This window comes from Clarias gariepinus, chromosome 24, assembly GCF_024256425.1.
Source record: "Clarias gariepinus isolate MV-2021 ecotype Netherlands chromosome 24, CGAR_prim_01v2, whole genome shotgun sequence".
Classification (NCBI taxonomy): Eukaryota; Metazoa; Chordata; class Actinopteri; order Siluriformes; family Clariidae; genus Clarias; species Clarias gariepinus.
Window position 1 is genome coordinate 4,756,052 of NC_071123.1, and position 13,373 is coordinate 4,769,424.

General features: G+C 36.4%; 2 protein-coding genes across 2 annotated transcripts; one reads left to right on the top strand and one right to left on the bottom strand.

The window, feature by feature from the left end:
* Window positions 1-253: 253 nt before the first annotated feature.
* rnf224 (ring finger protein 224) lies at window positions 254-3,385 on the bottom strand. The gene is made up of 3 exons (XM_053484815.1): window positions 3,310-3,385; window positions 1,010-1,220; window positions 254-535 (listed from the first exon to the last, which is right to left on the bottom strand). The coding sequence occupies exons 2-3, from the start codon at window positions 1,217-1,219 to the stop codon at window positions 254-256; spliced, it is 492 nt and encodes a 163-aa protein (XP_053340790.1). The 5' UTR covers window position 1,220; window positions 3,310-3,385.
* A 6,656-nt stretch (window positions 3,386-10,041) lies between these two features.
* Window positions 10,042-12,745, top strand: si:ch211-202f5.3 (uncharacterized). The gene is made up of 2 exons (XM_053485703.1): window positions 10,042-10,261; window positions 10,697-12,745. The coding sequence occupies exon 2, from the start codon at window positions 10,861-10,863 to the stop codon at window positions 11,161-11,163; it is 303 nt and encodes a 100-aa protein (XP_053341678.1). The 5' UTR covers window positions 10,042-10,261; window positions 10,697-10,860; the 3' UTR covers window positions 11,164-12,745.
* Window positions 12,746-13,373: the final 628 nt, after the last annotated feature.

Genomic DNA, 13,373 nt, shown 5'->3' on the forward strand with positions numbered 1-13,373 from the left:
TTAATATTTTAAAAATAATCATTTAAATACATTACCTTTCTCTTTTGCTTCTTTGTACATTTTTCTTTCCTCAAACACCTTGAAAAACAATTGTAACATAAAATCCAGTCTGATCTGACTTCTTCTTTGCCCTCTCTTGACATTACTAAGGATACACATAAATGTCATTTTTTAAGACATTTCAGTCATGAGGAACCCAGGTTCCTTTTGGGATGCCTTGTCATAAATTCACATACAGTATGTTCTCATGGTTCTAACACCACCAGCAGCAGAACCGGCAATGTCTACAGCAGGGGCTGGTGTGGAAGCGTGGCTCAGTCAGCGCCATGTTGGGCCAAGCGGATGGAGGCTGATCTGTGATCGGCTGCTTAATAAATGACAGCTTGGTCTCCAGGGGGGTTTTCTGTGGGCTGCTTCGCTGGTTCTCCACCTCAGCTTTTACACCCAAGAACGCAGCCAGGTCCAGGTCCAGACCGACGGCACCTCCTCGAGGTACAGGAGTGTTTTGACGACATTGAGGACAAGGGATCCACAACTATGTAGGGGGAAGACAAAGTGAATTAAACATGTGATGAATAGATCACCGATTATTACATTAAGCTTGTGGTGGTGGTAGTATTTTAGCGTTCTGGCTCCTATTTAAATCAAGGACGGATTTCTGTTAGACATCATTTTACTGCACATTTAGGTATTGAAGTGTTAATAGGTTAATACCCCATTTTCTTATTAAATATAATAAATATTGCAAATAATTAAATACAATACAAGCTCTCAGAGCTGCTTTTATATTTTTCCAGTGGCATTATTCCTATTTTCACTATAATTCCCAAATTTATATTTGTTAAAACTTTCATACACTGTTCAATTAATTCCTGGTTAAATTTCAGTTTGTGTTTTCCTCCACTGAATGATAACGCTTCTGAACCCATCACCTTTCCATCTCCCGCCTGTTTCTTCTCCAAGCAGAAAAATGTGTCCTGCCCTTGCAAATGAACGGTCTGATGCCCACCTGCTCGTTAATGACCGTATCCAGTCGTCTCAGGCAGTCCTGACAGAATGTGTGGCCGCAGTAGAGCTTGCGTGGAAGCCTTTCGACCAGGTTATAGGCGCTGTAACAGATGATGCAGTCAAGCTTCCGACTGTCTCTAGAGGACTGGGCAGCTGAGACCTCATTCTCCTCAGCTGGAGCGTCGGACACGGCGACTACATCCTCCATCATCCTGCCGAAGAAAAAGTAACTAAAACCTGAGTCTTCCATTTATGAGCTCTTACTAAGGATAATAAGATCTTTTCTATTTCATGCATTTAAGGACCACCACTTTTCCACACACACGTATAGCAGGATATAAACAAAAGTCAGTAATTACTACAGTTAGTGTAGATATAATAAGTATACCTACAGAGGCCAATGCGAAGATACTAATCCCTCCAAAAAAACTGAAGAAACTTGGAAGAATACTGAATCTTAGACCCTTTTCTATATAATATATACAGTACGGTGCAAAAGATCCAAATTTTCATGGCACGGTGGCTTAGTGGTTGGAGTTAGCATGTTCTCCCTGTGCTTGGTGGGTTTCCTCTGGGTACTCTGGTTTTCTCCCACAATCCAATTTGCCAAAGTGAGTGGATTGGCACCCTGTCCTGGATGTACCCCGCCTCGTGCCCTAAGTCTCCTGGGAGAGGCTTTAGGCTCCCTACAATCCTGTATACAGGACAAAGCGATACAGATAATGTTTTTTTTTTATGTAGTCCTGATGTTTTTAGCTCTCATTTTGGTAAGTATTTGTTTCTCATTTTCAGTCCAGTCCCCGTACTTGATTCCAGTTTCACAGTGATCAATTAAACATTCATGCATAAAGAAACCACCTAACTTAAGGCATGAACCAGTGGGAAGCAGGTGCAGATGATGACAGATGAATAGGCCAGTGATTAGAATACTGGTGATGCTGAATGCTGAGTGGTTGGAATAGTGGAGAGGGGAAATGAGGTTGCTGCTGAAGTTGTTGGCGGCACGGTGGCTTGTTTGCATGTTATTCTTGCAATCTAAGAGCGTCTGCCAAATGCCTAAATGTAAATGTTTCCTCCGGTTTCTCCAGTTTCCTCCCACAGTCCAAAAACATGCAGTTTAGGCTCCATATTGCCCGTAGCGTGTCCTATCACAATCGTACAAATAAAAACAAATACAGTGGACGCCATTGGCCTCAACGGTCCATATTTGGACTACACAGGTTCCTAGATGGATGGATAGATGGCTGATGTTACATAAATAATTTTTTTATTGTATCTTTGGGCACTTTTCAGCCCAATGCAGTAAAATGTTTGTTCCCATTTCTTTAATTTAATCTACGTAATTTAATTTCATTTAACATGAAGAAATGGGGAGGAGGGGAGGGGGGTGCTCAAGACCTTTGCACAGTACGGTATATAGTTTTCATTCATGATTTTTTAGCACTTTTTGATTTTGAAGCTACTGTATGGCAGGTGATATGTTCGAACCTGACCACACTCAGATATCATTGTGCTGCTATTACTATTTATTTAATGTCCTGCACTACTGTAATTTCACCTGTCTATTCATCAGTTGCTGTACTATACATATCCCTACTTTTGTTTTTAGGATTTCTACACTATACTACACATTTTCTAGTGTGGGATTTCTACACTACTCAGAATATAGCAAATTTCACTCTACTTGGAAGATGGAAAAAAACATTTTCTAAATCCTAGTCCAAAATACTATCAAAAAAACAAAACAAAAAAAAAAAAAAACACAAAAAAAAAAACAGAATAAAATCCAAAGGGGTACAAAAGGCTTAATTGGGCATGGAAATAATTATTTTTTTTATTTTTTACAATCATAACACTGATCACAAGCCTTAATTTTTTATGCTTATAACTCTGTGTTTTATTTAATTATATAAAGATTTATAAAATTCAGTTTTGGTCATTAATTACTGGTAATTAAATAACTGAAAATTAAAATTGATTGTCCACCAAATTTTTTAGATTTAAAAAAAAAAAAATAATAATAATAAAAAAAATCCACTCATAGTTTTAATAAACCTTGGCAAAAATACTTACCATTACCTATATTCACCTATTTTACTAGTGATGCATTAAAAGCATTAAATGATCTTTATAAAATTCACTCAGCACTGGATATTAATATATAAGTTATGGTGCATAATAATACAGTAGGTGCCAGGATCTGCATTATGAATTATAGCGTTACTCTTTGTCAAAGCTCATCATGCAGTGCTTCCTGACATTATTAAACTTACTTAAAAAAAATAACAGGTTTGGTCCTACCTGTCAGGATGTAAAGACTGTTTTCAGTTCCAGTGCCGGTGTCACAGAGCCGTGCATTTCAGCATGGACGCGGGTCTAGTCTCCACTTTTAACCATCTTATCTTGTGTTCCACTTGGGTTCACATCACATTGTTTTTACAGCTGGATTACAATAATCTGCATGTATACGAATGCTTGCAAACACCCTCACTGAAGTCAGTATTTTGCCTGGCTGTGTCTTTGTTGCCTGTTCGAACCACTTTAGTGTCTTTAGCCCAGAGGACAAACTGTGTGCTTCCTCACTCTTGAATATTTAAAGCCCACCTGTCATTGTGCACCTTACACACATGAGCGCGTACACACTTACGTACACACAAACACAGATTTGAGTCTTAATGTTCGGTTTGGTTGGAAAGCAGGGTAAGGCTTTATTCCTTCTTTTTAACATTTCCATTAGCTGCAGGATGGGTATGTAAATTTAGTATTAAACTAGAACAGAAACAGACCCACTATTCTGCTTGTAATCACTATGATTACGAAGAGACCCATAAAACCTGATCCAATATCAGCTGGCAGGAGAGTAACACATGTCTGCTGTCTTATGTATCAGCTTTCTAAAGTAGGTAAAAAGCCAGCTCATGTTACAGCAACGCCAAGCCTGCAAGTACTGTTCTCTCTGTTAGTCGCTCTGCTCTAAGATCAGGTTTAATGCTCACTTAATCCTCTTTAGAAATAAAGCACAGGTGTGGATATCTGACTGGAGATCAGTTTTGTTGGAAATAAAATGGAAGGCTGAAGGTCTATCACTTTACATCTACCTCAATAGAGGCCCAGAAATGTGAGCTTTATTTGATATGGACAGCTGGGCTGTGCTACATTGTGAAGAACCTGTGAATATACCCTACTCCCTACAAAGTCTACATCTTTTCCAGTGGGAGCAGTATGCAAATTTTTATGCCATAACACGGTTTGACTTCTGCTCTAGGTTGTGTTCTTGTTACTGGAATTAAGCGTCACATTACTGTAGAATAAGGCAGTTCTTTAGATGTTGCTCTGGGTTCTTTTATGAGCTCCTGGATGAGACGTTGGTGTGCTCTTGGAGTAATTTTGGTAGGAAAGGTTCACTATTGTTCCAAGTTTTCTCGGTTTGTGAATAATGGATCTCACGTGTTTCGCAGAAGTTCCAAAGATGTCAAAATGGCCTTGTGACCCTCCAGACTAATATATGTTAGTGACTTTGTTTCTCATGTGTTCTTCAATTCTTATATATATATTTTTTAGATCTTTTAGCGTGCTTTACTTTGTCAGAATCATTTTATTTATAAGTGATTTCTTGATTCAACAGGTCTGGCAGTAATCAGGCCTGGGTGTGGCCAAATAGTTCATTCATGATTTAGCAGAGGGGGTTTTTACATAGGGCCAGGTAGGTTTGAACAGTTCCTTCACCCTTAATAAATTAACCATTTAAAACCTACATTTTGTGTTTACTCAGGTTATCTTTGTGTAATATTCAAATTTGCTTGATGATCTCGTTCGTTCAGGTGTGACAAATATGCAAAAGATAATCCAAGGAAGGGGGCAAATACTTTTTTTCACAGCACTGTACCTTTACCTGTACTCTATTTACATATTGTAAGTGTAATTCTGTGCTGAAACCAAACGTTCCGCCATGTTGGATTGAACATCCCTGTCCAAAATGGCGGCCGAAATGGTGACGTATTTAAGGGGCGGGAATGTGGTGCGCGAGCAAGCCGTAAAGCTGGTTATCCGTCGTAGTTCCATATGAAAATATAGATATGCTGAAAAAAAAATTAGCAGTTGATTACAGTAAATTTATACAACGTGCCATAAAGGTTTACTCTAATGGTAGGAAAAGCGAGCCACAAGTGTAGCGTTTGTAATGATCTGTTCTTGTGGCGCAATATTATTTCCAACCACTAGATGGAAGCAGAGAGGCGCTGTATGGGCCTGTGTTTATGATTAGAAATTACAACAAAAAGTTTGTTTTGTAACATTATTGTTTGTAAAACCTCAAAAATTAAAGTGTAATTTGGCCAAAATTTGAAAAACTGTTATCAATTTGTTTAGATTTCTCAAATACATGTTTTGAATCATTTTGTTGAAAATATCTCCATTATTAAAAAAGAAAAAAAAAGAAAAAAAGCAGGTCCTCTCACCACACAATCTTTCATCATTCTTGTCCTTTTTTTTCTTTAAATATAATCATACAAATCCACAAACATCACTGGTCCGGAGTGTGTATGTTTGACCTCGGTTTCCAGTCACTAATAGTCACTAATGACCAATTGTTTGGTGGAAAATGATGTAATGACAGAATAACATACCCTTTTCTTTTTAATCCTTGAACCTGCTTATGATAACAAGACAAAAAATACAAATATCTATTTATATGAACTGGAACTGGAATGGAGGTCAGCTGGATCTGTATAAAGTCTTTATACACAGCACAGGTAGAGCAGGTAAATGTTAATTGCTTAGTTGATATGATGCATCATGCACAATACATTTTAGTTCCTTCCCTCATCTATTCATGTATTGTATTCTTAAGGTGTATAAACGCATTATTAATATGTAACATGCTCTGATTAGTAACATGCTTTGGTTTTAAATAGCTTTCCCATTAAGACAACAATCGAATAAACCTGTTCCTCATTTTTATTGACAAGAAAACAAGACAGCACTTCCGGGAATGTACAGTATATCAGTTTCATGTAGGTAAAAGCAGCTCAAATATTTCTTAGAAGCTTGGTAGAGGAGTGCAAATGCCCACCGCAGTCAAAGCACCACCACACAATTTGTGATTATGATCCCTCCCTCAGCAAGCAGGACATGACTCACAGTGACACCTGAGTGTTTCCATGCATCCACACAATAATAGATTTTCACTGCTCATTACATTTGCCTTCATTTTCCAGATGCTACTGTTTTTTTGTTCTCATGGGAAACACATCTGTGAATGGAAATCTGCATTTAAGCACATGCACATACTTACAGTCTCTCTCTCTCTCACACACACACACACAGTAACCACTGAGCTGTTGCACTTAACCTTTCATTGTCCTTTGCCTGTTTGTTGGTTTGGTCATCGCCATGACTACCTTTTTGCTTTAAAGAGCACCTCCAGCTCTTTCAAGTCTTTCTATCAAAAACACACAGCGTGCACCCGGAACCCTGCATCTGTCCCTGTGCAATACTGTAATAATCAACAAGAGCCGAGGTAAAGCCAGTACTTCTTTCATCAAAGGTTTGTAACCCCAGCTTACCTCAACAGAAAATCAATCCAACTGTGAAATGTCATGGAATGCATATTTGCCAAAATGTCTCAATTTAATCATTCTAATTAATATAACATGAGAGTACGCAATAAGACACATGCTGTTTCCAAGGTTCACACAACCTTAGGACAATTGATCGGAAACGTTTAAACTCTTATTTGGTTGCCTCCCTGGGAGAATTCTTATAGTTTATAGGACTATTGTTAAATATATTAATAGTAATCATAACATCCATTAATAGAGGTATCATTTTCGAAATGTGAAATAAATAGTGTGGAATATAATAATGCCATTGCTAATTAAAGAATTTGTCTTTCGTGATCAAACCAGGAAATAAATATTTCTAATAATTGACTGAAAAAATAATAAAGGATGATTTGCAATGCTGAGAGTGAATCAGGCACATGAGTATTATTGCCCCTACGTCATGTATTCAACTTCTCTTTTATACTTCCTCCAGCACTAATATGATTGTTTGGCTGTGAAACAAGATAAACACATTTTCAGACTTTCACAAAAAAAATTTCTTCCAACAAACTATTTTTTTATGTTGTTTTTTTTGTTTATTTTTTTGCAAATCACTGTATGTCCACATTTTATAAGCTTTGAAATGACAGGTCTTTTTACAGTGAATGACTGTATTTCATAACAAAAGACAATGACCCCATAATGAAGCAACCATATCACTTCTTTCATCTGTAGTGATCAGCATCCTGTGGCCTTTTGGAGAAAGTTGATGGCACTAAAAAGGACATTTATAGTCTGTTTCTGCCATTGCAGTTTCCCCCAGCAGTCATGGACATGCACATCTAGAACAGTGTGCTGATCACACCTAATGTAGTAATGTGTTGTACAACAAATCATCTTTGTTCCAATTTGCTGCCAGTATCACACCACCAGCCAGAAACCCAATTACAGGCTGATTTATCAATTTTGACAAAATTGTTGTAGGTGGATTTATAGCTTTTTGGTAAATAATACAAAAAATCACACTGATATGATCACACAATTATGACGTAATATTTTGACAATTGAGATTTTTAAACCCTTTTTGCACAAATAAACCATGCCCAAATATTATCTATGTTGCTCCTTTTTTCCCTTAAAACTGCAAGAAGGGATTTACAGTAAAACATATGAGATGTTACCCTCTCTGCTTGGTAATTGTCACCTTGATGAACGCATGCCCATTGGAATTGGTCTGAATTTGACTAAATTAGGCATCTTAATCAAGCAACATTTTTCACCTTTTGATCTGCTTTAAATAACTAACAATGAGCCTGTTTTTAAAAAAATTGTTATACAGACAAATTTGATCACTCCCAGAAAGTAGGTTTAGGTACCTTTGCAAATTAGTGTATCTTTATTTTCTGGAGGAACACTTGTAAGGTGAACTTTGTTATGAAAATATGAATGTTAATAGAAAGACTGCAAGGTAGTGGCCTGTATCCCAGTATCTCATTGTCGATTATTACACAGAGCATTTAAGTAAATACATTTTGAAAATGTCTTTTATTTTAAATTGTAATGCTTACAGTATGTCTACGACTACAACTGATCATGATAGGCCACAAATAGATAAAACAGAGTTACTAGCACGCTTTGATTTCCCACTATTGTTATCTTTGTTTACAGCCCTGGGGATTTTTTTACAGGAATGTGTTAGAACCAGTATGTGTGCATTGATGGCATGCTTCGCCAGTGGCATGCTTTAAGATGATGCTGTTGCATCAAAGCCATTCCTCACTTCCCAATTCAACATGCTGGATGTTTAACCGAATTGTTAATTAAAACATCTGTCAAAATAGATGAGTGTTTTGGATATGAGATTGCATTTCATCATACCCTTACAAGATTTTTTATGTCAAACCATAATTATGTCAGACTGTTGAGAAAACATTGAACAGTGAATACGTAAGACAAAGAGGATATAACTGTTATTATGTATTTTATGCATACATGATTTAAAACAGGTTGGAAATATATTTTTACATTTTTTTCTTTAAAATACATCAATGTAAATTGACAATGTCTTTAAATATCACTTACATTTAAGAAAAAAAAAGGTTTGCATACTGTATGTATGGGAATGCCAGAAGTTGAGAAAGGATAAAATACTATACCTGAAATGATAATTTTAAAATCAAAACAACAACAACAACAACAACAACAATAATAATAATAATAATAAAATAATAATAAAAATAATAAATAAATAAATAAATAAATGTATTATTATTATTATTATTATTATTATTATTATAAATAATAATAATAATAATAATAAAATATATTATTTCAATGTGTTCATAAACAAAAATGACTTATAATCTTATGGATTGTTAAATGATGCAGAAATAAAAAAAAAAGGGTCAAGAATAACAAATATTTTTCCTACTTTATTAAAATTTTGACGTCTCATATACTGTACATATACTGCATTGTTTTAAAATCACAATCACACACTTAAGAAAGCAACAGAACTCCAAGTTATTATTATCCATTAATATAATTATATTACTGTAATTCTTATAAATATGCTTATACAGTATATATATTTTTTTAATCTTTAAATTGATAAAAACTGAATTTATAAGTATGGATACTATGCAGGTAAGATTTATACAATTATAGGTTAAAATAAAGGTAGCAAACTGCAGCTGTAGTTCTTGCCGGAGCGGTGTAATTAAAGGTGCACATTTTGTAGCTTATGAGTGATTTAAAGGAGAAGATTGAAGTTAAAGAGTCACTGATGTATAGGTACATTTAAAGTTTGAGAATGTACACCACGTGAACTTTTGCTGGCAAATTAGGCAGGAAGATTTCAAAAACCTACTCCTAATGGTACCGCAACTGCACTTTCAGCTTGATACATACTGTATGTGTCTGAGAGAGGATTACGACGTTTGTTTCAACTGCAAATAAACATTCCAATGGTGTGGCGTGGAAAAGTCAAGTTTAGTAGGTGGAGTAGTTTCAGTGACAACATGACAACATGGGCACTCTCTATCTCTCTCTCTCTCTCTCTTTCTCAACAGCCTTTCATATGGAATTATTTTCCATTTAATGCTGCAAGGCAGGTAGTTAAACATACACGCTGTTTAAACAGAAATTTGAGATAAGTTCTCCAGCTTGTCGAATCAGAGATGAGAGTCAGATCCCACAGCAAATCTCTTCTAACGTGTACATACGTTGCATAACTCTAACTGTAGTGTTACAAATATCCAAATCCAATGTATTTATATCATGTTTGAGTAATGCTGATTGTTTCCAGAGGCACCTGCTGATACTCAGACAATAGACGTTGCATTCATGTCATGAGAAATGCACCTGTATCTGGGAAAGGCGGAAGGGACATTCCTGAGCCGACCCCACCCTTTGTCAGTCTCACTCTCACACACACACACACACACACACACATAGTTCTGCGGCTCTGCTTGGACACCCAGGGGTGGGGTTACAGACACACGCCTCCAAGGCAGAAGGCGATATTCACTTAAACACCGACCTCTACACAACTGGCTCTTCAGGTATGTTACATTAAGCTTAAGGAACAAGAACAGCTCATATTCTGCTCACTGGATCGAGAGGAAATCTGCTCGGGGGATCGGATAACCCCTTTAACCCCGTTAGTCGTTCCTCTCTACACACATCGGCACATCAGCAGGTCTTAACAGGTACGAACTTTTTGTTCTGATTTGTGTGCTGCTTTAGAGGTCAGTTTATTTTACCAGCATGTCTGTAAATCAATGTCAAGTACAAATGTGCGTAAAGGTTAATTTTATAGTTTTAGTTAAAGAAGTACTTGTATTTACCAGGAAAAAATGTACTGAGAAGAAAAGGTAAATATTTATTCTGATATGGAACACTGGGACACCTAGCAGTAGATAAGCTTGTAACTGCTACAGTACAGTGCAAATGTTTGCACACAGCATTGTTTTTAAAGAGGAAATAAAGTTTTATGTAAAAAAAACATTCGACAAATAAAAAAGTTAGAATGGCATGAAATTCAACCATTTTGTACTAACATTTGCACTCAACTTTAAATTCAATGACACACAATAGTAAGGACCGGTAACTATTGTGCGTTTACTATTTTTTCCCTCCACAAGGTCTTGAATCACTCAGGATCATCATAAAGTTCAGCATCCAACAATTGCACATCTCCATGGCTAACTAACGGAAAGATCTTCATTCTGACTAGTGATCGCAGAATTCGAGCGTGTCTTCTGTCACGTGACTTTTTTCGTACATTGTAACCCTTATTCTGAAAACCATGAATCTCTCGTTGAACAACCCTTATGGCGATGTCAGCATTCCCAGAGCCAAGCTGCGCTCATATGACGACTCTAGCACGATCATCATTAACCCCATGGCGCTGGAGAGCTCGTACAATGGGAGCGTTTCCCATAACCCGTATGGCAGTTTCAAAGTCCCGGGAGGAGACGGCGTGTCCGGTGTGCCTGTTTATGGACAGTCTAAAGACACCAACCGGAACGGCACCTACACCGTAAAGGAGGATGAGGAGCAAGTGAGCCGCTGCTACGCTTGCTGCTGCCGCTGTCGCAGGAAGAAGTGAGAACATGTGGAGGAAGCCAAAGACTTTGATTTGCATTTGAAAGTATAACAGAGTACAAATTGCCTTCTAAACTGGAGCTGCTAGTTGAACTACTGACAACCAGGAACGTGTATTTTCCCAAGAGCCTGTGGAAAAGTGGATATTTGATAAAGACTGCATTATTAAAAGATGGTTTAGGGTTGGAAACAGAGCAGTGTTAACACTATATTATGTATATTCCAGCGGTCTTAGCATTGAAGTTTTTGCTGGATCTGATGCTTTTGCTGTGTAACGAACAAGTATGATGTCATCTCTAGAATAAGTTATTTTCATCCCCAATTAGTAAAGTCATTCTGCCTCTTGGATCAATTCCAAAGTGCTTGATGACAAGCAGTATTTAAATTCATAGGCTTTGCTACACTATTCATGACAGTGCTTAGGGATCCCTCAGGGCTCGACACTGAGACCACTTGTCTTGATCTTTAAGCTTCTTTGTATACTGGCAAACGAGGAAGCCCAAGTTTCAGGTGAACCACACCTTGGTAGAGAGCGCATTTTTTCCACAGAGTCTCACCCACATGATGGATTACAGACAAGTGGAGATCCAACAATGCATTTCTGGTTAAGGATAAAGATTGGGAATAGACACTTCCTCACACATAAGCGTTTAAAGTTGTGTACCAAAACTGTGAGCATCCAGTTTTTTTCCTTTTTTGAAAATGTTCATATAGAGTAAGTCAGTGTCTGGAATCCTGATAAATATTCAGGACTGAAGATTCTGTTTTAGATAACTAAGTTAAAAATTTAAGCAAATTCATGAAATTGAACATGATAAATACTTTGTGTAAAAAATATATTTTTTAGTCCCGTCCTTCGAAGCATGCCTTCAGTCAATGCTGCAATGGATTTAATCATCAGATTTAATGTAAAAGTGTGAAATTCTAAAAGATTCTACTTTCCGTTCAAATTTTTTTACCAACGATCTTATTAAAATTTTAATGGAATTTTAAAATGAGGAAAGAAAAACATTTGCACTAGTGCTCTCAAACTTCTAGACCACCCTGTATGTTAAAGTGAAACATTATTAAGGTACTGTGACACGGAAGAAGGAAGGCAACTTCTCAGCAGTAAGAGGAAATAACCAATAACAGGTACACCAGAACTATAAATATGTAAAAGGAACAAAACAATTTTTAAATTCCTATTAATTTGATAATATCTTAGTTCCAACCATGTTTATTGTCAGCACCTAATTACAGTGCTATTAATTAAGTTACTAGCACTGTACACCAACAACATTATTATTTTAAATATACTGTAGCTTGAATGAAGGATTTTCAGAGTGAATGTGCATATAATCTTGGGTAAAGTCCTTATATTTAATTGTTAGTCCATTACATTGGTGGGCTAGCTAACCCAATTCTCTCTAAAAATGCTTTTTTAAATAATACATATTTCATATAGTTTATAATTTGACAATAATATATAATTTTTCAAACTTCCTAAATATCTTCATATCATGCTGTAAATATCATGTTACATAAAAAAAATATTTTTAAAGCCTGCTGATCCACATGTATTAAAGGGACGATTGATGAACCTGGGCCGTTTTTTATTTCCATTCTTTGATGAGCATGGTTGCTGGCTACCTGGTGCTTACACCGCAACTACTGTAAGCATTTCGGTATACAGTACATACAGTATATCATTTTAAATGAAGAAACTCGGCTTTAGCATTGCTGACAGAGATAAAACCTGAAAAATAACAAACTGGCAGTGACGGAACTGGTTTGAAACAGATGAGGGAGTGGCTGTGTTTTCTGGAATGAAATGCTGATCATCGTGCATGAATACCAGACTGACTGGTTTTGATTCTATACTGGTGAACCATGCATGCTTTGTCCTCAACTAAGCATGAGCATTAAAGAAAAAAGCCACTCTGAATGACTTGTATATCAATCTTAAACCCTTAAAACCCAGAGCATTTTAAGCATTTTTAGCATGTTGTGTGTTTTTTTTCTTTCTGCATTACTATGTTTTAACAAATATAAACTGGCTTCAGGATTGTGCAATATAGTGTTATATATGATTTGTCTTATATGATGTAAATTTTATTTTATTACTCATTATTTATTTCATTTTAACTCCTAATGCATCTCCAAAAAGTTAAGTATATTTGAAAGTTTATTTGACTCAAAGTCAAATTTTTGTCAATTCTACAATAGATTCAT

Excerpts from the sequence above, each read along its gene's own strand:
- rnf224 (XM_053484815.1), bottom strand. The coding sequence starts at position 1,219 with ATGATGGAGGATGTAGTCGCCGTGTCCGACGCTCCAGCTGAGGAGAAT. Across the intron at positions 536-1,009 it reads ATACGGTCATTAACGAGCAG|TTGTGGATCCCTTGTCCTCA; the intron begins GTGGGCATCAGA and ends CCCCCTACATAG.
- si:ch211-202f5.3 (XM_053485703.1), top strand. The coding sequence starts at position 10,861 with ATGAATCTCTCGTTGAACAACCCTTATGGCGATGTCAGCATTCCCAGA.